Source organism: Lactuca serriola, chromosome 6 (assembly GCF_051521515.1).
Source record: "Lactuca serriola cultivar US96UC23 chromosome 6, Lser_US96UC23_V15, whole genome shotgun sequence".
Taxonomy (NCBI): Eukaryota; Viridiplantae; Streptophyta; class Magnoliopsida; order Asterales; family Asteraceae; genus Lactuca; species Lactuca serriola.
The window spans coordinates 24158912-24186249 of NC_136413.1; the positions used below are offsets into that span (position 1 = coordinate 24158912).

The 27338-nt window shown below is 35.0% G+C and overlaps 3 protein-coding genes across 3 annotated transcripts; all 3 read right to left on the minus strand.

Annotated features, from left to right (window-relative positions):
* Positions 1-4323: 4323 nt before the first annotated feature.
* LOC145057841 (sphingomyelin phosphodiesterase) lies at positions 4324-7250 on the minus strand. Its single transcript, XM_079005752.1, has 4 exons — positions 5657-7250; positions 5384-5533; positions 5192-5308; positions 4324-5115 (listed from the first exon to the last, which is right to left on the minus strand). The coding sequence occupies exons 1-4, from the start codon at positions 7121-7123 to the stop codon at positions 4516-4518; spliced, it is 2334 nt and encodes a 777-aa protein (XP_078861878.1). The 5' UTR covers positions 7124-7250; the 3' UTR covers positions 4324-4515.
* Positions 7251-8767: 1517 nt separating this feature from the next.
* Positions 8768-12972, minus strand: ACX1 (acyl-CoA oxidase 1). The gene is made up of 15 exons (XM_079004658.1): positions 12823-12972; positions 12568-12732; positions 12005-12113; positions 11850-11911; positions 11437-11646; positions 11204-11291; positions 10919-11081; positions 10635-10833; positions 10321-10518; positions 10085-10216; positions 9875-9992; positions 9673-9783; positions 9504-9573; positions 9245-9428; positions 8768-9159 (listed from the first exon to the last, which is right to left on the minus strand). The coding sequence occupies exons 2-15, from the start codon at positions 12703-12705 to the stop codon at positions 8950-8952; spliced, it is 1992 nt and encodes a 663-aa protein (XP_078860784.1). The 5' UTR covers positions 12706-12732; positions 12823-12972; the 3' UTR covers positions 8768-8949.
* A 12265-nt stretch (positions 12973-25237) lies between these two features.
* Positions 25238-26512, minus strand: LOC145058203 (peroxisomal and mitochondrial division factor 2-like). The gene has a single exon (XM_079006113.1). It carries the CDS (start codon positions 26388-26390, stop codon positions 25413-25415), a length of 978 nt encoding a protein of 325 aa, XP_078862239.1. The 5' UTR covers positions 26391-26512; the 3' UTR covers positions 25238-25412.
* Between the last annotated feature and the right edge of the window lie 826 nt (positions 26513-27338).

The following is a 27338-nucleotide window of genomic DNA, read 5'->3' on the forward strand; positions in this document are numbered from 1 at the left end:
AACTTCCACCAACCCTGTAGCACTCGCATATGCTAATCATACATAACATTGAATCCTATAGACAGTCGAATACTTGATCCTACCCTAAGACCACAACCAAACAAGGAATAGGAAATAAGGCCAAACCAAACATTCTCAGGCTATAAAATCTTAATTATGTATAATTGTGATGCATACACTAAACAACTACAGTAATGATTTCAATTCCATACAAGAAGTAACCCTAGGCTATCATGCATCATATATCAGGAAATTCTACTATGTCATTCATGAAGATCCCCAACCTATCACATGTTGTTCTACCATAAACATCATATCAAATAATAGTGTGGTAACTTGGGGTATACTTTCTGGCTCCAGCTGATCATACACATCACATCCTTCCTTGGTCACGTTTGAAAACATTTTTTTTTTGAAAATGATTTTAAAACTTTTGCAGTTCCTTAATTTGAGTTTGGATTCACACGAATGTTTCTCCAATTCACTCAAACCAAGACTCTGATACCAACTTGTAACAACTTAAAAATCACAACAAATTTAAACTTTTCAAAAACATCCCATTTACTCATAAAGTGATTACAACAACCATTGTTCCCAAAAATATTATCTAAAATCAGAGTTGCCCAAAATCCATAAACATAAAACCCAAGGATGTGTATGGTCACGCCTTCGCCTTGCCACGATCATTTGAAATACATGAAAAAATAAACTAAAACTTTAAGCCAAAGCTTAGTGAGTTCCCCTAAAGTACCAACACACAACAGGCAATAACATATATTGGGTCCACAGGTAACAGACTGGATTACCCATGAGCCCACAATATGATTCTTGTTTGCCTTTCAGGCCCACAAATCATATCTGGCCTGCTCCCGAATCCAAAACATAATTATGGCTTGCCCTTCAGGCCCACACTTATGTATGGCTTGCTCCTGGGTTTGTTGTCTACCGCACAAAGCAGTACTATCTCAACCTAACCATACTACGTCGATATATACATCATTGATAAACATATAACAACAAACAGATAATCATAAAGATCTTAACAGATCACTACAACATAACAACATCCTAAACATGATACATAATCTATCGGGTCGGCATTGGTGCCTTCGACTTACAAGTACAGTGAGGAAAACTCACATCTTAGTCCAAATACAAGTTGAATGAATCTCTGCTCCTAAAACCGGCTCTACCCGACTCCGAATAATCAAAACATTTCCCATTATAAGTTAATATCAATTTCCCAAAATACCCTTGGTCAAAATTAGTCAATATCAACAAAATCAGCCGAGTCAACTTAGCCAAGTCGACCCAAAGCTCGTACGCGGGGCGGGGCATACTCAATATCCGAGGAATTGGGGCTTGAACTGCGTATGTGCAGCGTACCAATTGGTACGCCCATCGTATGCAACTGGACTTCCTCTTAATGAGTTAAGAGCTTAATACTTAAGCTATTATGACCAAATTACAAATCCAAGTCCCAAACATCATCCTTGACCATAAAGTTTGCAACTTTAGGGTCTTGCATGGCCAACAAGTGCTAAATGCTAAAAAAAAACCACCATATTAACGCATTAAGACACTCAAACACATGCATGGAAAAGGATTAAGAGCCAAAACCCTATTTTTATGCTTCTAAACCCCTCAAAACATGTAAAAGGACAACTAGATTGGACTAGAGCATGTCATACTCTAAACGGTCAAGACTTGGGACCAAAATGATCATGAATCAAGAACTTAACTAGATCTAAGGTAATACACGCCAAGTTTAAAACTTTATACCTCTTTGAGGTTGCTAGAGAGGTGAAGATCACAGATCCAAAGTTTCTTCAAGCTTCAAAGGTGGTTCTACTTCTTTCTTTCTCATTTAAAATCACCAAAAACACACACAAGGGTCAAGAATGTTCAAACAAGTGGCCAGGGTTTGCTAAAATTGAATGGAGGTGTTGGAGGCTAATGAGAGATGAGTTTGGAGGCCATAAAGATGGTTAAATAGTGTCTAAACCCTAAAAATTAGGTTTGAAGGTCTTGCACGTACGCCTTGCGTACGCAGTGTACGCCCAACGTACTAAACCTCGGTCTGAAACTACAAAGATGCCACTATGGGCCATTTTGCAATCTTTCTTATACAGAATGGTTAAATACTATAAGTTTTTATACTTAAGGGTTAATTTGGAAATAAATCATCGCCGAGATGTTACAATCCTTCCCTTCACCCTCAAATTTTTTGTCAATCATCTCCCTCTTGTTCTTGATTTTTTTACTTAATTTGTTCATACTTTACTTTATTCAATCTTAAATACTTTGTTGAAGTTATTTATTTCAAGTCTTGACTGGTTTGACCAAACTTGACTGGATCCTAATTACTAGCGATCATCGATATTAAAGGTTAATTCAAGATTTATGTTTGCAAACCTTGTCCGCGCATTTAATAGAGTTTAAGCACTCTCATAATATACTTATTTGCTTTGAGAATGTTAACTATACTTGTTGATATTCTTCTATTTTCTCCATACATGATAGAGGTTCATCTTTTTTCTACACATTATTTCGGCTTCATACATTACTTTATCGATCATTCCCAAGATAACATCAAACCCACCAAGTTGGATGCGAATCAAATTAACACTAAACTTCACTTCTATCACAACATTTGAATACGCTTTACTACCATTAATTTATTTACCATCGACAGTTTCAACAATATTTCCTATCTTTAGTGTTTTCAATAGTACTTATAACTTTCTACCAAAAACGAAAGAAACATGCAAATTTGTTGCACCCAAATCAAATAAAAGTGATATTTGGACAAAGTTTACTAAAAATGTACACTACCATCGGTTGTCATATGCAAAGCCTTCACCTTCATCTTCACTTTTCTACTTGTTTCGACATTCATAAAAGATATATACTTCATGAAAAAAGTAGCATGTTAGGCCAAACAGTAGGGATGTACGTTTGGACTGAATACCCAAACCGAAACTGAAACCCAGACCGGACCAACCCGAACGAGGACCGAATAAGTTATTTGGGTCGGTTCTCGGGTATCTATTTTTGCCCAATTCGGGTTTCGGGTTACTCGGTCCGGGTTACCCGAATAAAGGGTTAATTAGGCCAAAAAGACCGACCCGGAAAGTGAATAGTCACTTAAACTGAATAACCCAAATAAACCGAAATGACCTGAATAACCCAAATAAACCGAAATGACCTAATAACCCAAATAAGTTCAAGAAAAAAAAAATATTAATTTAATATTTTTTCTTGAACTAAATATAGAATTTCCTTATTTTGATTATTCGAGTCATTTCGGTTTATTTAGGTTATTCGGTTTAAAAACATAGTGTAAATGTTTATTTGGGTTATCTCGGTCCTTTCGGGTTAATAACCGAACTGAAACTCATATTACCCGAACTGAACCGGTCTCGTATTAGTATAATCGGTATGAGTTTTGGTTCCCACTTTTCATCCAATTCGCGTTTCGGGTTATTCGGGTTCGAGTCAGTTCGGGTTGGTTCCGGCCTGAAGCACATCCCTACCAGACAGTATACTCCCTCCTGCTATGTGCGGTGGCCGAAACCACACACCTTAGGTACAGTTTGTAGTGAAAGATTTTTGGATGGAAGCTCTCTTCTCCGCTCCTTTCCTCTTTTGATTAGATGGAACCATTTAAATATAATTTACATTTTTTTTATTAAGTTATATATATACTAAAAAATTATAAATTATATATTTAATTGTGTGGTTTTTTATTCTTTCTAAAAAAATATAATATTTGTATAAAATATATATATTTTTTAAATAAAAAAATGAAAGATGATTTTGTGAAATTAGGTCTTTCCCTCCGCACTTACTTCCTGTCAGGATTTAGATTTTTCATCCCAACTCTTACGTCATTCATTTAAGTTCTTCTTCTTAGTCTACTCAGTATGCATAGGCGGAGCTTTATTAAGGCACAGCCCCCCCCCCCCCCCCTCTTAAATTTTTGGTTACAAATAGTCCTTTTAGTTTCATTTTATACATTTTAGGCCCAAAACTATAAAATTTTGGCTGTGCCCCCCTGCTTACCAATTTCTATACATATTATATTTCCGGCCCACCAACCTTACTGTCAAAACTACTCTTTCCTTGAGTTTCACTCACTTTTGCGTTTGTTGCCTTCTTGACCCACAATTTTTCCTTGTCTTCTTATTTTCCAATGTCTTCCTAATTTTTCTTACCTTTTTTTTACAGCTACATCTCTCTAAAATTCACCTTATACATACCTCTCCACCAAAGCAGTAATAACAGGGTAAAAGACGCTAAAGTAAACACAAGAGCAGCCAGTTTTGAACCCAAAGTATGAAAAATGCGATGTATGTTTGAGAATCAACGTGCTGTACTGTTTCTAGCAAAACTATGATGTAATTAAAAAAAAAAAAAAAACTAATTTACATAAGTATTATAGGTACTTGGAAAACTGCACAATCATCTATATGAGGTGAAACACAAGGTCCGTGTTTGTGATTGATTATGTTTCTAACAGAGCAAGTTGGAAAACATTCTCTTGAGTAGAGTGAATGCAAGTGCAATAAGTAGCACTGTGACCACTTTCTTTGAAGCAAGCATTCTCAAATTCACCCTCATACCATGTTCTCTCATAAACTTCACTGCCTCCCGATAAAATGTCATCACCCCACCCACCACCAACCTCATTGTATCCTTCACTCCATACACATCACCACCACCACCACCACCAGAAACCACCACATACGTGGTGCTGCTGCTGGTGGAACCATTCTCCCATGGGTGGTTCAGCCCAAGAATCTCGTTCAGCCACCCAGAAAGTTTCACAAGAAGAGTGGCCAGCCATGCCACCTCATCACCAGAGATTGGTCTCTTCATCCAGTCACCTCTGTATCTTATGTCTGTTGTCTGGCGGTTGCCACCAGTTCTAGGCCGGAATATCTCCCGATGTTTTTCTTTTTCTGATTGTTTGCATTGCGAGTATGATGTTATCACATTGCCACTAAATAGGCATCCCATTTGGGCCTTCACAGACTTTACAAGTTGTAGCTTGTTTGAAATGTTTTCATTTGAGATAACTTGAAGCTCCGACTCAGCACGCAAAGCAAGCAGCTGCACAAACAAATTAATCTGGTAAGTTGTAATTATTATTAATTTGGAAGAAGAGGGAAAACACAAAAAAAAAAACCTGAAGAAGTTGTTGTCCACCATCTTCACTTGTGCTGAATAGTTTCAGATCTTTATTCCAGTTCTCATGTAAGAATGAGCCATCAGCATCAGTTTCAGACAAGCCATCCTCCCAATCCTAGTACATTAAGAAAATTAAAACAGGTTGTAAAAAGACGCAAATGCCCTTGTCATCTTTATATTGTAAACTTACCTGCAACTGTTCACGGATTGAAGGGACAAATCTGTATAATGTATTAAGCATTGATTTGGATGATCCTGCTGCTGGAACTGAATGAAAAACAATGTCTACATTCTTTATGAGGTCCACAAGCTCCCTAGATGATGTCAACACATTTATAACCTGAAGAAACAATAGTTGGGTAAGTGCTCATGGTTGCAGATCACTTTCAGTTGCATATATTTCCTTATGGATGAACTTATGAGCAAAAGGGTTACCATGATAGATAATAGGAAACAAACAAACCTTGGACAACATTTGCACTATAACTTCTGGATCTGTATGAATGAACTTATGAGCAAATCCAATGAAGTGCATAACCAAGGAACTATAGAAAAGGTAGTTTGATAACACAAAGCCTTGCCAAGAGGATGAATATTCATGTGGTTTACAATCTCTTTTCATATTAACCGTATTCGCATCAAGCTCAGGAAATTCATCCAAACTAACTGCCCATGGTTCCATATAGTTAACCCAAAGGGAAAACACCTGAGAAACATTCTTCACAGGAGTGTCAACTGGGGAAAACAGGAATGTTCTCAAAATATATCTGTAGAGTGGCCTCTGGATGCAACTGTTCCAATAACCAATAGATCCTATAGAAGAAAACATCTCCCTAGACTTCAATTCAACAGAACCTGCACCCTTCCATGTTGCAGCTTTAATAAGTTCCATCTGATCACATCCCTCAACACCATTGAGAAGTAAACTCGAATTTAGGTATTTCACAAACACATTGGCAACTTCACCCAAAACATCTGTGGGGGGAAGTTCAGCCAAGATAGACCGAAGAGGGAGTACAACACCATATGACTTGCATAGCTTAACAGACAAAGGTGAGAAATCATTATCCACAATCCAGAAATGTATAAGCGTATGAACAAAAAACTCAGCATTCTCAAGGACGAAACTATTGTAAGATGAAGAGTAATGCAACAATGAACTTCGGTAAGGTGAATGAGCATTCAAATCGCCCAAAGGAACAAAGAAACGCAGATAAGCACACAAAAGCCGTATATACAAATTACCATTGTCGCTGTTCTTCTGCTCATTTCCACGTGGTTTACTAGCACTACCAAAGACCGGAATCGATTTATAAGCCCAATTCTCTAACCTAAACCTTTTGCTTACGCTAGTTCTGACAGTGATATGATTATCAGAACTTCCTTTGCAAACAGGGTAATAAGCAAACCAAAACAAGTAATACTCCAGAATATTCAACTGGACCTGAAACGGAACTCCATCCTTAAGCCTCCCTTTGAATAGAGGACATAAATCAGACAAAACACCACATTCCCTACCGTTTTGTAGCGTCAACCGGACCCATTCAGGCAGCCGTTCAATTGGGAAAACATATTTAACAAGAGATAACCGATCAACAGCTGTAACAGAACTCATTAAAACGCCAGTCGGAGAAAGGAGGTCAAAAACCTTACAAGAGATTTCCGTATCATTGGCTGACGCTAAAATGTCAATCCAGCCGTTACCGTTAGGGTTTTGGGGCTTCTGTTCGTCGAAACCGAATATTTTGCAAATTAGGGTTGGGAAAGTGATGGAGAAGAACCACCGCGACTGGTCAGGTGAGTGCCTATGTAGAAAGGACTCCACCGAGGCGCAAGCGGTGGCAATTTGCTCTGGTGTTGAGGAGATGACGATTGTGGCGGCGAGGTCAGCGGATTTTGTTTGGGCATCTGTTGCATACGAGTGTGACATGATGGTGAAACGTAAGTGAGAAAGAGATGAGGATGATGGAGAGAGCAAGAGATTAGGGCAGAGGAAGAGAGAAGAGGAATTTTGAAGATTTAAATGGCGGGGTTGAGAAGATGGCGGAAGGAGAGAGGGGTGTGTACGTGGTGTTGAAAGCGTGGATCTTGTGATTTTGATGACCTGGGTCCCACTCAAGACCATTTTTTCAACTTAAGTACGTGTGATTTTATAAATATAAATAAATAAATAATCGACATCTAGTCTAGCAAAGTTACAAAATACAAAGTATAAAGGAAAGATTTTTTTAGTAAAGTATTGGGGTCTTTTTTTTTTAGTAGTCTGAAATTGATCTTTGAAAATTAAAAAACAAAATGTTTTGTCATTTTAACTTCTTTTTAATTTCTTAATATTTGGTCATTTTCCTAACTATAACTAGTTTTGCCATACAAAAAAAATCTTATAATTTATAACTTTTTGTCATTACATAAATTAATCCAAATATTGTTTTAAAAAAATTATTTTGTTACCACAAACTATTAACCACTTTTACTAAGGATTTTTGTTTAAACACAATTTCAAACACCCCCTTAAAATATCAATGCACTTTCAAAATTTGTTGGGTTTTTTTTGTAAGTGTTTATAACAAATTAACAATAGAGCAATATTGCAATTTAAGTAATAACTAGGATTCTACCCACCATACGTTGCGACAGTGTCAATCCATTTTATAAGTTGAATTTGGATGATTGTATTGATAAAAAAAAAAAATAAGTATTGGTGCATTTATTGGTAGATAAATATACAAGATAGGCACCATTGACTATTTCTAATATATATATATGTAACCAAATTCATACATAAGAAACATACATAAAAATAAACACAAAAACATAAAGAAACTAGAAATTATAATGACACAAACATAAAAGTAAGTAAAATTTCTTTTTTAAAAGTTAACGAACAGAAATTCAAATAATCAAAAATGTATTTATATGTTCGTACGTAGAAATCGTACATACAAATAAACATGAAAAAAACCGTTGAAACATAGACAAACTCGAATGCATAGATACCTACATAAAATAAACAAATAAGTTTTTTTTTTTTTTTTAAATTATAGAATAGTTCTAAACAATGTCAAAACATTGACCACTTCAAATTAATACCGATAAATTATAAAAATAAACACGTAATATGGAGGATAAATAGGAACGTGAAAAACAGAGGAAGCAAAAATGATGTTTTATAAAGTTGAAAATGAAAAAGGTTAAAAGTGGCATTTTAAATACTAATATTTAGGGAAAAAAAATATCATTTGTATTACAAAATATTTATAAAAAAAATAAAGGTATAAAATGTAACTTTTAGAAGTACAATGGACCAACTATGAAGAGAAACCGCCACCGACATTAGTAATTAATATAGATATAATTAATTAGATAATATGATTGGTACATTTTATTAAAATAGTATTGTGATTGAAAAATACGGTATCTTACTATTAAAGTATAGAATATATCCACTTTCTGGTACGATGTTTTTACTTTTTAGTTCATGGTTTGCCTTGGGAGTGGAAAAAAACTTTTGAGGTCAAACAGTCGGTCAGCACTCAGCAAGTTGTGTGCTTTTGGTGTGAAGTTTGGAAATGACTTCCTTTAAAGAAAACCAAGTAAAATTTCATAGTCATACATACATAAGTTTGATGCAGCATATATAGTTTTAAATTTTAATCTTGCAAGCAGCACACCCAATAGTCTTTTTAACAACTAATTTAGTCGCACATTATGAATGTTAAAACAATGGCAGAAGTTGCTATGATATTATTACTATTATTATAGCTTAGCAGAGTGCAGCTTCTGTTTGAGGATTGGTTGGACATATTGATGGAATCCATCCGCCACATCCGAGTCATTGAGAGGATCCTCCCAAGCAGCTTCATACAGTTTTGGATACACGTTCCCATCATAACGCCCAAGAATCGAACCCAGGTAGTGATCCGTGTAATTAAATGCATCAACCAATGCTATCGCATTTGGACGCACCTATAAACATACATTGAAGTTTTAGTTTTGTTTTAACTACTTTATACTAATATAATAGACGAATAAATGAATGAGAGTGAGTAACCTTAGAGTACAAAGTTCTGAGCTGATCGTTAGCAAGTGAGGCCTGTTTAGGGGTAAGATACCCGGTTGCCAGGAAATCACCTTGATGCTTGTGAACAAGGAACAATGCATACACATAACACAGCACCTCTAACGACTCCTTCACTCCTTTTCCAGGGATCTCTTGCTGCAATTTCTCAATGAACCTGAAAGTACATAAATATTTGAGAAAATGGAAGGATATAAAGGCAAAATTCCGAAAATATTTGTATAAAACTTACTTGGACACAACAATTAATTGGCAGTGAGCAACTGATGCCTCCACTAGATCAGCAGCTAGTTCTGCAAAACCTGTAGAGCAAAATTCACATGAATTAACCTTTTTCTGCATGATCATACAACAAGACATATGGATATGAATATGAATCATGAAGCCAAGCCAAGCCAAACCTTCTTCTGGATTCTCAAACTTGGCTAACCGTTGACCACAGCTAACAGCCATTCTAGCAGCCCTAGCCTCAAATGCTTCCACAACCGCATCAGGGTTTAGCCACTCCTCAACTGCATCCCATTAAAGATTAGAAGTCATTCACATAACACTAATAAATCCAAATAAACATTTATTATAAAAAAGAGTTGTGAGTGGATTTACCAGTTTGAATGGCACAATTATTTTGCAGCAGATCTGCTGCTCGTCCCATATAACCTGTTGTCCCAACTGGCTTTTTGTACCCAAGCTCAGAGACTGTCTTCACCAAAAACCTTGCAACCTTCAAAATTTTTAAGTTTCACCATTTTACCCTTTAATACCATCAAATAAAATCTCAATCTCAATCAACACATTTTTCAGTTTTCACATTACCTGTAGGAGAAGGACAACATTGTCCCCTTCATATGTACAAGCAGGAATGTAAACAGCAAAAAGTTCAGGAAGCCCACTACTAACAAGGTACCCATGCCCACCACATAGTTTTCTACATTCTTCAATTCCATCCTGAAACCAACATATTACATATACAAATCAAATTAAACCTAAATATTTAAGGAGAAATGAAAATAGGATACTCATACTATATAATAAACAAATCAAACACTCACAGCTGTAGCAGTAGTTGTCAAGGACTTCAACCCTGCAGTACATGCATGTGCCTCAGGCAAAGTTGAGAAGTCATTAGCTGCTAATCTTTGCTTCACATCCATGTACAACCATTTCAACCACTCCCCCACAAATCTGAAGGCATAAGCAGAAGCCAGCAAAGGGAAGAGTCTACTTTGCTGAGTTTTATAATCAATCACCTGAACAAAAAAAAAACGAACCCAACATCTTCAATCATTTAGATTTTAGACCCCTTTGTCATAAAAGAAGAATCATTTTATATAATCTTTTTATAAAATGAAAATTTTTAAATAACCTGTGTCTCGGGCCCACCATTACGTGAGCCAAACTGTCTGCGAACAGCACTATATCTTGTGGCAATACAAACAGCACGAGATAATGCTTTGGAAGCATCTGCAACAATTGTTTGCCTAACATACACCATTGTCCCATAAATGAGTTGTCTAGGAACATCAGATTGCTTGATTTTTCCTTCCTTTGTAACCTGTAACACCCTGATTGAATCAAAAAAATAAAAATTTCAGATAGTTTACTACAAGTCAATGCAAGTAAGATAGGTGGATATGTTTACTTATTTACCTCATTAACATTTGGTTCCTCGGTATACGCACATGATCAAATCTTAAGACACCATTGTCCATGGTGTTATATGCTCCATTTCCAAACTTCAGTCCGATATCACCAACAGTAATTCCAGGAAGAGGTGAGTGATCTTCCAAGCTCCTTAGTTGGACAATAAAGCCTTTGAGAAAATAAAGATGGTAGATAATGAGTAACTTCATGTTTCCATAAAATGATGAAAGTTAAGAAATTTAATTGATCTAAGAAATCATTGCAGAAGATAAAATGGTAATCTGCACAAACCATGAACTCCATGGAATTGACCATTTACTATGAGGCGAGCATAAATGACAGCATGTGTTGACACTTTCCCCAATCCACCAGGCCACCACTAAAGAAAAGATTAAGAGGTTGGAAGCAAAGTCGAATTAGAAAATAAGAAAAAATATCAAAAAGTGGAAAAACAGAGAGAAAAAGGGGGGGGGGGGGGGGGGGGGGTCTTTATAAAAGAACAATCCATTTCATGTATAACTTACTTTGCTTGAAGTTAAAGTAGGACTGTGAAGGACAAACTCGTCTGTTTGGGGATCAAATGTTGCAGTTGTTTCAAGACCTTGCACATTGGAGCCATGACCAAGTTCTGTTTGAGCATAACAACCAATAATTTGCATCTTTTGAGCCAATGGCAACCATTTCTGTTTTTGTTCCTCGGTGCCTTGTCCTTCTATAGCTGGGATGAACATTCCCTAAGAAATCATAGGCCACAATCTTTTTGTTAATCATTGAAGATAAAAGTAACCATCTATATAGTTTCAGAAGGGACATAGATCCATTCCATTGTATGTGAAAGTTATCACTTGTAGTTGATAAGAAAATGAAAATCTCCAAACAAACATCCATAAGCATGTTCATAACTAAGACTTGGGAGTTGGGAAGGACAAGAATTTACCCAGTGAAGATCAGTATAAGCAGGCTCATCAATATAAAATCGCAAACATTTGGCTTCTTCTTCTGATATTAACAAAAAATGCATTGCCAAGTGAAAATGGTGAAAGTGCTATATGGAGAGAATAGTCAGCTTTGCTTCCTTAAAGTAAAGATTACCAGATAGACGAAGATTAACAATCAACTTCCATGCATATGCAGCTTTTTTAAGCGTGTTCTTGAACAGCTCTTTCCTACCAAGCATAGGTCTTGTAAACTTCTCAAAGGCCTGCAAATGACAAGATGAACACATAATTTTTTAAGGGAACACGAATCCAAAGTAAGAATAATCAACTTCCTACACTTAGGTAATGGGAATCATATAATACAAGTAAAAGAAGCACATAGCCCCTGAAGACAACACAATTAAAACCTATATCTCAGCTACAAAGAAACCAAATTGCAATTTAACATAAACTGAAGTGAAATCAGAATTATAAAGGGCATCTACGTGTGTGCTTAGCCTAAGCAGACAAAGTGAAGAGTTCAATTTTCTTTAAAAGAACATGAACCAATGATTGCATCATGAACTTTTTAGACTTTAGTTAAAGTGGATCATATAACACGGGTAAAAAAATAAAATAAAATAACCCCAAAAAACAACACGATCAAAACCCTAAATCTCTTCTACAAATAAACGAAATTGGAATTTAACATAAATTGAAGTGAATTCTTAATCATACGGGATCATTAGCAACGAGCTTGGCCATACGATCAGATACTTCAAGTGTTTCCCGAGAGCCAGCCCAAGCAACTTTCATGGCTTCCACATCGAACTGTGCCTTGTTCCTCTCGTCACTCAAGTAATCCACTCCCTCCATTTCTTCTTCAAATGAAAACGGAAATCCCTGGAAAATCAAAATCTTACAAGATCAAACTGACATAAAAGAAAAGTTTATGATCAATGTTGTTATAAATTAGGTGGATTCTTTCGTTACCTAAATGGGTTGATGATCACCAAGAGAAAAAGGGGGATATGCGGAGTCCAGAGATATCGCTTGGTAGAAATCGCAACTGCGAGTCCCTAGACAAACACAACAGACATATTTATCTACCCTTTTTCTCATTTCATTTATTGCATTGATGACGATACAATGCCGACTCCAAATCCTCACGTGTTTGTTTTGTGCACGGTGGCCGGTGCGGTTACCAGTTGTACTAAACGAGAAGAAGGAATAGTCTAGTCGAATAATTTTGACTGAATTAAGAATGAAATATACAGAATTTGTAAAATTTAACCACTTTTTAACTCAAATCTCTAAAATTTAATCAAAATAACCCTCAAGTTCCTAGAGGTGTCTCTGCGTATTTGGCATGCCTTTGGAGTTCGTAGTCGATATTAATTTAAATATAGGGATATTTTGGTAATTTTTTATATACCAGTTATAAAATCTAATAATTTAGAAATCACAAACATAAAAATCTAACAATTTAAAAAATTATATATATATATATATATATATATATATATATATATATATATATATATATATATATATAATTATTAAAGTTGAAGTGTTTATTTATCTTTTAAATTTAAATAAATAAACAACTAAAATAATTAAAATTTAGAAAATATAAGGAAGGTTTATTAATGAATTGGATATACATTTATTATTACATTTATTACATTTAGATATTATATGAAATTTAGTAAAATGAAAAAAAAATAATAAAAATAAAAAATGACACATGAATACAATTTAATCTAAAGTTGGCATGTCTTTGAATAAACTAATGTATTACATGTATTTATTCAAAAAAAATAAACAAACGTAAAGATATAACAACTTAGAATATATATATATATATATATATATATATATATAATTTTCCTTATAATTTCTAAATTTTTAAATTCCAATTATTTTAGTTGTTTATTTATTTAAATTATTAGTTTGAATTACAAGATAAATAAACACTTCAATTTTAATAATTATATATATATATATATATATACTAGTTGTGATACCCGTATAATATACGGGTTGATTAAAACAAAATGTTAAATATAAATGATTAAACATCAAGTTTTATTTGAATTTGAAATTTGAAATAAGTATAAATTAAAAAAAATGAAAAAATTAAATTAAAATTATGTGTTTAGATGTCAGACCCGTGTATTAAATGTGTTAATTATAACAAAATTTTAAATACGAAGGTTTCAATTGTAAATTTATTTAAAATTCAAACTGAAGTTTGAAATTTGAAATTTAAAATTTGAAATTAATATAGTTATTATGATATGTTTAATTTATAGAAACTAAATTAATGGTATACATTCAATAATAATAAATGAAGTAATGGCAAGTGGAAAATAAATATCTCAAAATTATGACAAAATGACATGTATATATATATATATATATATATATATATATATATATATAATTTTCCTTATAATTTCTAAATTTTTAAATTCCAATTATTTTAGTTGCTTATTTATTTAAATTATTAGTTTGAATTACAAGATAAATAAACACTTCAATTTTAATAATTATATATATATATATATATATATATATATATATATAAGATATAGATCCGGTAAGAAATTTTTTTTGGTAGGAAGGTAAGAAGTTTTTTTTCTACATATTTTTTTGACGAACAAAAGAAATGAATCACTAGATGATTCATTTGTAAGATGATTCACAAGAAAAAATTCTCAAAAAAACATATTTATGATTCATTTTTAAGTAAATTAAGAAAAAATTCACTTTTGTGACAATTTTAGTGAATAACAACAAAATCATTGTATAAATGAATCATCGAGATGTTTTTTTGAGAATTTTTTCTTGTGAATCATCTTACAAATGAATCATCTAATGATTCATTTTGTTTGTTCACGAAAAAAATATGTAGAAAAAAAAGTACTTACCTTCCTACCAAAAATTTCTTTCTTATTTGATCTTGACTCTCTCTCTCTCTCTCTCTCTATATATATATATATATATATATATATATATATATATATATATACTAGTTGTGATACCCGTATAATTTACGGGTTGATTAAAAAAATATTAAATATAAATGATTAAACAACAAGTTTTATTTGAATTTGAAATTTGAAATAAGTATAAATTAATAAAATGGAAAAAATTAAATTAAAATTATGTGTTTAGTTGTCAGAACCGTGTATTAAATGTGTTAATTATAACAAAATTTTAAATACGAATGTTTCAATTGTAAATTTATTTAAAATTGAAATTGAGGTTTGAAATTTGAAATTAATATACTTATTATGGTATGTTTAATTTATAGAAACTAAATTAATGGTATATATTCAATAATAATAAATGAAGTAAATGACAAGTGGAAAATAAATATCTCAACATTATGACAAAATGACATGTGGCATAATGCATGAGAGTGTGACAAGTGGAAAAAAAAATTTCATTTATTAGAGAGGATGATATATATATATATATATATATATATATATATATATATATATATATATATATATATATGAAATTGAAGTGTTTATTTATCTTTTAAATTCAAACTAATAATTTAAATAAATAAACAACTAAAATAATTGAAATTTAGAAATTTAGAAATTTAAAAATTATAAGGAAAATTGCATTAATGAAATGGATATACATTTATTACATTTAAGTATTATATGAAATTTAATAAAATGAAAAAAAAACCCACAAAATAGCACATGGATATAGTTTAATATAAATTTACCACAAAATGACATGTGGCATAATGCATACGAGGATGATAAGTGGAAAAATTATTTTTATTTATTAGGAAGGATGTTGAATGTTACTTAAAAGAAAAATGTCATATTAGCCTAAGAACTTGTCATGTTTGTTTTAAAAGATCGTTCATGTTTTTTCTTTTTTGCTTTCTAGGGGCATGAACTTTGTTTTTACCTATTGTTTTGAACCCTTAACCGATTTATAGCAGGCTGCAATGCCACCTAAGCACATACTTAATACACTTGGATCCTACATGTAAACTAGTCAATATTAAATTTCTTTACATATAAGTCAAAATTAACACCAAAATGTTGATCAGGCATTTCCATCATCTTCTCGACACCATCGATTTCTACATCAAAACCTTCATCCACCATTAGATTCTATATCTTTGAAGCTTTAACCAAATCACCGACGTCACAAAGCCCACGATGACGATGAGTATGGGCAAAGATGAAAGCATAAACGACGATGAATAGGAACAATAACCCCAAAATCAAATGTTTGAAACTCAACAATCGCCTAAGGTTGTTTGAAACCCAAAAATCATACCAAAAATCAAATGTTTGAAACCCAAAAATCGCCTAAGGCTGTTGGATCCTTATTTGCAGTAAATTGAAGGTTTGTAGTGAATACCTAGAACCTGCAACAATGGTTTTTGGAGAAAAACCTAGATCTAAAACTTTGTTGTGCTAGAAAATTAAAGGTTATGCTCATCTTCCTCTTCTTATCGATTTCCACCTCATCAATATCACTCTCTACTCTTTTGCCCCAATTTACACCTCCCATATCCCCTTATTTGAGTGAGTTATATCATAATCGGCTCGTTTTTTAAACAAGGTAGACTGAGGTCTGACAGTAATGAAAAGTCAGAGTTTGAAGAAAGCTTTAAGATGGCAAGTAGGTGTGCAAACATAAACTAGCAAGATTCATCAAATTTAAAGTGTGATTAGGTAAGAAACTAAGGTCGCATCTAAAATCGAACCTAAGGTAATAAGGGTTGTTGAATTTTGGGGGGAAGAATGTGAAGATGAAGGTGAAGGTAAAGGGTCAGGGATAGTAAATGGGTAGTGGGAATGCGACGGAGAACACGAAGAAGAAGAATCCATGGGTAAGAAGCCATGTATATCCATTTTAACGACAAAGAAATAGTAATTGAGTTACCCCTTCAGTTTTTAGAAAATGACTATTTAAACCCAAAAAATTCGAGTTTATGCCCCTAGAAAGCAAAAAAATGAATGGCCTTTTAAAGAAAATGTGACAAGTTGCTTGGGCTAATATGACATTTTCCCTAGTTAAAATGTGTAGTGTAATATACCTTCCCGGATAATATGAAGCTTAATGTGTATCGGGTTATTGTAAATGCCTTCAGGATAATATGAAGCTTATGGCATAACATTTTGAACTAAATATGTGATATATCAAAACAAATATTATGTGGGAATTTTCTAGTAGGTGTGTAAGTTATGAGTTTGTAGTATATTACACTTGAAAGAACAAAATAGTAAAAGAACTGGCCTTAGGTAGCGTTTGGCGGATGACACAGGAAATGACATGATAAAACAAGATTCTTCTGTAATATCCCGAGATAAGGTATGTATCGATGACCCTAACTTTTATTGCACTTGTCAAAACTAGCCCTTAATTGAGAAAAAGGTGGTAAATGACTACACAGGGCGTACGCATGTGTACGCTTAGTATACTCATGTGCGTATCAAGAACGCGGAGGCCACCTAGTACATTGGGCGTACTGGAGGGTACGTTGGGCATACTAGGCTCATGTGTAAACCCATATTGTCTTGTGTGTCCCTATTTAAGGAACATGATGGCCTCATTTCCAGCCACCATTTCCATCCTCCAACTCCCCTCAAACCCTAAATCCCGTTTCCATAGTTTGTGTGAGCATTTGTGGCTTATTGAGTGTTCTCGTGAAGTTCTTTTGTAAAGAAGGAGCCTTGAAGGAAGGAGATTTGGTGTTCAAGCTCTTAGATCTGAGTTTTTTTGTGGTTGGTGCATTATCCAGAGGTATCAAGCTTAAAACATTCTCATTGTTTAAAATAGTTCATGTTTTGGTCCATTTTTAGGGTTTTATGTCCCAAGCTTGAAGCTTTATGAGTTTGATGAATTCCAGAGCATAACTTTTATCCTTTTTGGTGTTTTTAGACATTTGGGTTCATAAAAATGAGATCTTGGTTGTCAAGATCTCTCCATGCATGAGATATGTAGAACCTTGTGATTAAATGACTAGAGTTTATGAGTTTTAGACTTGTCCATCCTTGCTAAGGCTTAAAGTCACCAACTTTATGGAGTAATGGACCTTATTCAGCCCAGATCTATAGTAATAGCAATTGTCTTAACAGATTAAGACAAAAAGATTGAAAAGAAGAAATTTGGGGAGTACGTCATGCGTACTCCAAACTAATCGCATCATAGCGTTGAGCCACCATGATGCATGCATGGCTGGCTGTACGCCCAACGTAGAGGGACGTACGCCCATCGTATGCACTGGGTGTTGACTTTCTTTGACCTTTAGGGTTTTGGTCAAGATGTGGACTTTTGAGGGGCAAAATGGTCTTTTTACCCTCCTAAGGTTTAGTAGAGGACTTGGTTTAACATTTTAAGGGTTCTTCATGTCAATTATTAATTAGAGGTGTATGTGATGTATGTTAGGCGGAGACTAGACCGTCAGTTCGGGTGCATGATTTATTTACTTTACTTGCGAGGTGAGTCTTCTCATTATACTTACCTGTGTGGTAATCTATGTGTGACCGGAGGGTCTTATTCGTGTTATTGACCAGAGGGTCCTATGTGCTTATACTGAGATATGTGTTATTGTGCATTCTGTCTATGTGATTTGTGCTGTTACATTATCCTGCATATATTGAGTTATAACCGGAGGGTCCATACCGAGCCGTGAGACCGAAGGGTCTTCACTGAGACACATGACCGAAGGGTCCATACCGAGACGTAAGACCAGAGGGTCCTCACTAAGACTTAAGACCGGAGGGTCCTTATCGAGACATAGCCATAAGAGGCTAATTATTTGTGTATGTTGTATTTTGGGGAACTCAGTAAGCATCATGCTTACAGTGTTTGTGTAAAATGTGTTTCAGGTACATCTCAAAATCAAGAGAAGGCGCCGTCATGATTGTACATACCAGCTTGATAATTTGTGTTTACGTGGATTCTGGGATATTTGACAAACTATTTCTGATGTTTTGTGTTTGGGGAAATTTCAAATTTGGCATGAGAAATGTTAAACTATGTGTTGTGTGAGTTTGAAAATGTAGAGTGTTACAAGTTGGCATCAGAGTCTTGGTTTGAGGGATTCAGATGTACCCTTAGGTATGTCTGGACTCAAACTGAGGATTTGAGGATTTTTTCAAAAAGAAATGATTTTCTAAACGAGCAAAGGATTTTAAGAGGAAATGAGACGAAGCAGTGTGTACAATCAGCCAGAGCCCGAACGGTGATTTCCCAAAATACCCTTACTTGCTTATATTATGAGATGAGTTAGTCCTGAGCTATTAGAACTGCATTCTAGATGGTAGGCTAGGTATTTCAGAGATTTTGAGCTAGATTGCCTGATTCATGATGCCTTAGCCTAGGAGGCCATTTCTTGATCGACACTATTTTGCCATTTGTTTCGTGTGTGTGTGTGTTGAGTAGTTGTACATGGCAAAAATCTTTAAGAGATAGATTAAAGTGGAAGAGTAATCTAGGAGGGGTACCTAGATATTCAGCTTGAGAAGTCTACTGAGAGAGTAGTTAGATATCCATGAGGGATAGAGTACTTGTGAATTGGGGTCCTAAAAGGACTTGGGACAAATACGGGTTGGTGTGGAAGGTAGTATTGGGCCCGTACTACTGAAAGCACCGGATCCGTACGTGACTCAAGTAAGAATCTTAGGGTACTAAGGATCATGTAAATGTGTGTGTGCTTTAGCCTATTCCTGATGATTTCTGTGTTTGTGTTCCAGAGAGAGACTATGGTGGTTACCAGAGGTTCAAGCTCCAGCAACCCCGAGAGGGCGAGTACCAGTGACGAGGAGATCCGCGTGATTATTGCAGATGAGGTGGCCGCAGCTATCAGAGATGCCATTCCGAAGATGTTCGGGTCTATTAAGACCACGTTGATCGAGACTTTTAACGAGCGTTATGTTGCCGTCACTGAGGTTGCCGGTGCCGCAGTCACCGCAGCTCTTGTAGCTGCAAGGCCACAGGGGGGGGGGGTGATTCGTTGATGTTTTGAGAGTTTAGCAACACGAAGCCACCAAATTTTGACGGGACCCAGGACCCGATTGTTGCGATGAGATGGATCTCTGACGTTGAGGGATGCTTCTATACTTGTTCATGCCCTGAGAACCTAAAGGTTCGATTGAACCAGCTTTGCTTGGGAGCGAATGACGGGTGGAAGTTTGGTGACGACTGATTACACTCCTGCAGAGCAAGTTGTAGTGACTTGGGAGAGATTCACCCAACTATTTCGAGATGAGTTCGTTCCCTAGGTGGAGAGGGAATGGTTGGCTCAAGAGTTTCTGTCTCTCAAGCAGAAGACAGAGATCACGAGGATGTTTCATGAGATGACGTTATTCTGACCTGAGCACATGGCTACGGAGCAGACACGTGTGAGCCGGTACTTAAGCATATTGAGGAGGTACATTCGAGAGTTCGTGGCGAACTCATCGTAACGGGACATTGGTTGAGCTACAGACCAATGCCAGTAGGAGGGAGATCGAGCTAGAGACTCAGACGAGGGAGGAAAGAGGGTCTCATGGGAGAGACATGAGACCAAAGCAGTCGCAGTCGGCAACCAAGCGGGCTAAGCCCGCTGATACTAGAGCAGGAGGCCAGAAGGGCCGCACTTGTGGCAAGTGCGGTAAGAGTCACGAGGGATCTTGCCGACATGGGATTTGCTACAAATACGACAAGGAGGGGCATATGGCAAAGGATTGCCCCAAGGGATTTTCGATTTGCTTTCATTGTAACCAGACTGGCCACCGGGAGGACGAGTTTCCTCAGCTCACTCAGGGACCAACCTAGGCCCCTGCTCCTACTGCCTTGTGTGTCACTGATGGTCAGCCGGGGAAGGTCGAAGCTCCGAGAGCTTGTGGGAGAACCTTCCAGCTGACTGCGAAGGAGGTCCGTGCAACACCTGACGTTGTTGTTGGTATGTATGTCCTTATTAATGTTGTATTTATGACTCATTTATGCTTATATTGTGCTTCATATAGGTACTTTCCTTGTAAATTCCGTACCAGCCTTGGTGCTGTTTGACTCGAGTGCGAGTCGATCCTTTGTGTCTTTATCCTTTAGTCGTTGCTTTAGCGTTAGACGCGAGGCTTTGAGTCGACCATTGAGGGTTTCTATAGCCAACGAGCATGTTGTTTCTGCTACTAATGTATTTCGGGATTGTGTTTTGGAGATTTTTGGTGTTGAGTTTCCGATTGATCTGGTGCCGATAGCGATGGGGGATGTCTGCGTTATAGTGGGCATGAATTAGTTGAGTCCATTTGGAGCGGTGATTGATTGCGAGCGTCAGATGGTGACGATCTGAGACCCTAGTAGGGGAGTGCTCACTATCTATGGCGAGGGAACTAGATCATGATTAGTTTTCTGCTCTGCCACCAGAGCGAGACAGAGTTTGCAGCATGGATGCATGGGCTTCTTAGCTTATGTAGTGGATACTTGGGTTGCCAATGAGAGATGGGTTTCTGTTTCTGAGGTTCCAGTAGTACGTGACTTTCCGGATGTTTTTCCCGAGGATTTTGCCTCCTGAGCGGCAGGTGTAGTTTCGGATTGATCTGATTTCGGGGGCGGCGCCTATTGACAAGGCACCATATCGTCGTGCGATGCCCGAGATGTAAGAGTTATCCTTGCAGCTTCAGGAGCTCGTGGGTAAGGGATTTATTCGGCCGAGTAATTCGTCGTGGGGAGCGCCGATCTTTTTTGTCAAGAAGAAGGATGGTTCATACCGGATGTGCATCGATTACCGGGAGTTGAACAAGTTGAAGGTTAAGAACTGTTATCCATTGTCGAGGATCGATAACTTATTTGATCAGTTGCAGGGAGCGTCTTGGTTTTCAAAGATTGATTTGAGATTTGAATATCATCTAGCATTATCTCATTGACCATCTCCGCTTCATTATGTTTTCTAAACATCTACTCAATTATCATGGTATTTGACTATGCTGACCAAAATCCCAATTTATGACGAATCATCACATTTTATTAATATAATTTTTATCTTGGTATTTGACTAAGCTGACTACACTCCCATGCTAGGAGAATAAAAAACAAGCCTGTTTAATCTTTCATGTTTCATTGATATTATAACTAAGAGTTCTTATCTATGTAATACAAAATGTATTTTACGTGTATAAATACATTTTAAATTTCTATTGAGTTGTGATACAATGTAATGAAAATTGTTTTCAAGTAGCCTTAATTGTATTTAGTTTCCTTGCACAATGCAAATCAATATTGTTTCATTTTATTTTGTTTGTATATATATATATATATATATATATATATATATATATATATATATATATATATATATATATATATGGCTAGGTTAAAGTGTTTTTTATATTTATTGTGTGCTAGAATGCACCAATAGAAATTTAGTAAAATTATATTATTATTTAATTAAATAATGATAGATATTAAATGGTTTCCATAATTGTATGTATATTAAATGATATTCATAATTATAATTTTTTCATTATGGAAATTAAATAAATTCGTCATTAATGTTAGCAATAACATTCCTTCAGAATGAATTCGTATCTAGGTTTTTATGTTAGTAATAACATTATTTCAGGACTCATTCACTTAAAATACAATAAAGTTGTATGGAATATGAAGAATGAGGGTGTATTCTAGTAGAATATACTCTCGTTCTCCTAGAATACACTCTTATTATTTTATATATAAATTCATTCTGAAAAAATATTATTATTGACATTAATTACGAATTAAATTAGTTTTTATAAAAAGGAATTATAAATATGGATATCATTTAATATACATTTAATGTTTACTCAATTCTTATTGGTGCATTCTAATACACAATAGATGTGAAAAACATTTGAACCTACCTCTCTCTCTCTCTCTCTCTCTCTATATATATATATATATATATATATATATATATATATATATATATATATATATATATATATATATATATATATATATGGGTAAATTACTCCAATTGTCCCTCGTGCATATGCCAAAAGACACGTTCAGTCCCTATTTTTAAAAATTAACTCGGACCATCCCTGAGTGTGTTTTTTCTTGCACGGTTAGTCCCTCCGCATATAAAAAGACCATTTTACCCTTATTTATTTATTTTTTGATTTATTTTCTATTTATTTGTTATTTATTATTTATTTATTATAAAAATAATTATTTATTGCCTTTTAAAAAAAGAAATAGACCCTAAACCTAGCACCTTCATAACCCGTCTCTTCCCCTATATTCTTCTTCATTCCATCTCATCTCCACCATCTACCATCACCACCGACACCGATCGTCGTCCCTTGAAGAAGAAGAAACCAGAAAAAAAAATTTAATTGTTTGAAACCAAAAATCCTGCAACTTAACAAATCTACAACTTGAAACCAGAAACGATGAAGATGCGAGGGTTAATCTGCAACTATCTACTAGGTTTTACCCGTTTAGGTCATAAGGGTTAGAAAGGAACGTCTTATATACTGATATTTTGTTTCGATTTGGGACCCATATCGCCGGAGAAGAAAGGCGAGATGATCTAAAATGAGGACAAAAAAAGCTTATCGGAGAAGAAGAAAAGGGAGAGGGCAACCACATATGAGCGGAAAACCGCCACCACTGGAACAAACTAAACCTCATTCTCATCCATGGCTACAGAGGTAACTCAAGTGGTAATTCATATTGCAGGTATCTCTATTGACACACGATTTCATTATACCAGATCTGGTGTTTTTCACCAAATCATACTTGATAAGGACAGAGCTTACAGAGGTGTTTCAGGTTAAGTGTGTGTTTGTTTGTGTGTGTAATAGAATGAAGAAATTAGGGGTTAACGGAATTTTGGTGTATATAATTAGTTACAGAGGTTTATCGTGTACTGGATGGTGGAGATGGAGGAGACGATGGTGGAGAAAGTGGTGATTTCTAGCAGTGGAATTGGGTATACGAAAGAGCATAAATCTGAGTATCTGGAGAAGATTGGGCGGAATGTGGTGGAGATTTTGGTGTTGGAAAAATCAAGAGAAGGAGGAGGAAGAAGGTCGATGGTGGATGTGTTAAATCAATAATCGTCGGTGGTGATGTTATTTCCCACATGAATATAGGAAGGAAAATGAGGTGGTAGTCCATGGCGGCGATCAAGCGGGTTTCTGGTGGTCGTTGTATCTCCGGTGGCCGGATTTTAGTTTCAAAGGGAGGCGAGGGACGGTGAACAGAGGGATCGGAGAGTTTGGGTATTTCTTGGTAAATAGGGTGGGGGTGATAGGTAAATGTTTAGAAACTATTAATAAATGTAAAAATATACGATTAAAGTTTATTTTTTGTTTTTCTTATTAATACAAAATAAAAAAACAAGGGCAATATAGTCATTTTATGTGAGGCAAAGGATGAATCGTGCAGATTTAAACTAACGAGGGATTAACTGTGTAAGTTTAAACCAAACGAGGGACGGTCCGAGTTAATTTTTGAAAATAGGGACTGAACGTGCTTTTCGGCATATGCACGAGGGACGATTGGTGTAATTTACCCTATATATATATATATATATATATATATATATATATATATATATAATATTAAGTGTTACAAGAATAAGAGATGTAAAGTAAAAGCAAACGCTCAATTGAAGACCATACTATTGAACTTTGCTTGGTTTGATTGTAAATAGAAAAAACTGCAAGTACAAAATGATCATAATTAACCATCTATACATAGAAGGCAAACAAACAATGTGGAAACTTCTTTTCACATCCATGTAATGTAACCATCTGTTTTTATTGGGGAAACTAATTGTGGATACACATGTAATGCAGTCACCAAATTACATATCAATTCACCAATTAATCGTAACCGTCTTCTATAATTTTAAGGCAAGATTAATCTCATCGAAAAAAAGTTAAAACAAGGCATCTTTGAACAAAATGGCTGAAATTTGTATGAAGGCAAAATTAGCATGCTACTTTCTCTTTTAATACAGAAATAGCATGCTACTTTCATCTCAAGGCAAAATTAGCAAGTCACTTATTATTTAGTATCTATGTTATTTAACTTGTCACATGTTTATAAATAGTGTTTAGATATAGGAGGCATCACTCCTTACACAATACGCATTGTGATTTATATCAACATAGCGAGACCACCAATGGATGGTGTTTACCCTTTTATTTTATTGACTACTTAGCATCATCGTTAGCAAGAAAAGCAAACACTACAAAGGCAAAATCAAAATCCCAATAAGAGCATTTGACACAATACATAAAAAAATGTATGTAAAGATCTCACAGCAACAAAACAAAACATAAAAGAAATAAGAGGCCATAGGAGGAGCAACTATTCCACTTGACAGAAAATGAGACAAATAGTACCTTTTTTTTTCTTCATTTTTCTAATTAACACACCAAAATCGACAATCATGATATTAAAGGATAAAATGAAAAATATTATACCAATACAAAACATAGACTACGATTATTGGACAAATAAAACATGTCCTTTAGAATATGGTTCAAGCCGATCAACTCAAAAAACCTATAAAACTCGAAGCATATTTTAATTAGAACACAAAGAAAACCTCAGGCTCACCTGTTTGCATGACGGAAGTACACAAGTGCTACTGTAGCAATAGCACCAGCTCCCACAGCAACAATGGGCCAATCGAGCTTCTTCTCATCACCATTGAGGACGATACCTCTCTTAGCTTCTATGCCATTGGTATCCTCTACCACTTTCTCCTTCAGAACACTGTTAATCTTCTCGTACGCTTCCAATTCTTTTTGTAATTGATCCAATCTGTCCTCCATCTCCTTAACCTTACTCTCTGAATTCTTCAACAGGGCTTCCAAATCATTCTTCCTAATCTCCAACTCCTCTTTCTCCTTTTCTGATTTCTCCATATCTTCACGATTCTTGACGATTACAGATTGGAACTCGTCAACCATCATACTCAAACTCTGTATCTGATCATCTTTCTTGCTGATTTTTGCTTTAGCTTCTTCCTCAACCTTGAGCCTCTCACTCTTCTGACTACTCTCCCTCGTCTCAAGACTCTCAATCTTCCTCTCGAGTTCGCGAATTCGATTCTCCTCCTCCTTTAGTTTTTCGGCCTCTTTATTCAAACGTTCCAACAGCAAGTTCCTCTCGTTCTCAATAACATCAACTTTCTCTGCTTTCTCTGATTCGCTCTTCTTTAATTCTTCCACGACTCGTTTCAATTCAGATACCTCAGCATTAGATTCTTGTGCATCCGACATCGACGAAATTAAATCATGTTGCATCCTCGACACCTCAGTCTCGAGTTCAGCCGCCCTTCCAGCAATCGAAGTCAAAGCCCTCATATCGGATTCGGACGTCTTGATCTCATCCTCAAGTTCCTTGATTTTTGCAGTAGCCGATTCCTTATCGTTGATAAGTTCTTGTTTTTCCTGCTCCAAAATCGCGAGCTTTTGCATCAATTTTTGAACAGTTAGGTTCATAGTTCCGTCGGAATCTTCTTCCTTTGCTGCTATTTCAACATCCACGTCGGCGCCGGCACCGTTTACAACCACTTCATCAGACATGGTTCTTCTAACTTTTTCTCTGCAGGGAAAAGATGTTTGATGCTAGGGTTTGGAGGGTCTCAAATCAACTTGAGAGTTGAGACCATGGGGCTAAAAGGCTTAAAGCCCTTGTAGCATGTGTTTGCGTTGTACATTATTCCTCCACCGGTCCACCTTGGGATAATAATATATTTTTATTTTTTTTATATATCTAGTTATTTTATTTGTGTTATTTTATATATGTAACAATTTTATTTGTTTATAAAATACGATTATGACCTATAATTTAGTATTTTTGGCGAGCATACGGTCATCTTTTCTTTTCAAACATGAACTAGATTATAGTCCGCGTTAAACGTGGGAAACGCATAAAAAAACATATAATCGTTTATAGATATTGTATAATGATTATAAAAAAATATATGATTATTGGTATTATTGAAATGTGTAGAAAATACATTGAAAAACGATAAATATATATAATCATTGAAAGATCTCTTTGTAGACATCATTTTTTGTATTATTAGTTGAACGATTTTCCTCGTCTCATATAGTTATGATATTTATATATTTATAAGCATTTTAATTTGACGTTCCTTGCATAATAATGTTACCTAATTTAAACATATATTGACAACCAATATACCGTTTTTTCTATTGCATTAAATATTAACAACTATTTTATTTATTCAAATAAAGTTATGTAATATAATTTATAAAATGTTAAATGTTAAATGTTATATAGATTTAATTTTAGTATATCATTAATGGAGATTCTTTTATAAATCATGATTGGTTTATTTTAAATTGATTATAAATATAAATGCTAGCTTTTATATTTGTTCTTATTTATTAGTGTTCGCAAGAACTTTGCATTAGTTTTGGCGCAACTTTGAATAATTTTAGTATATCATCAATGTAATTTGATATATCTGTCAATTATATGAAATATCAAATAATGACATTTCA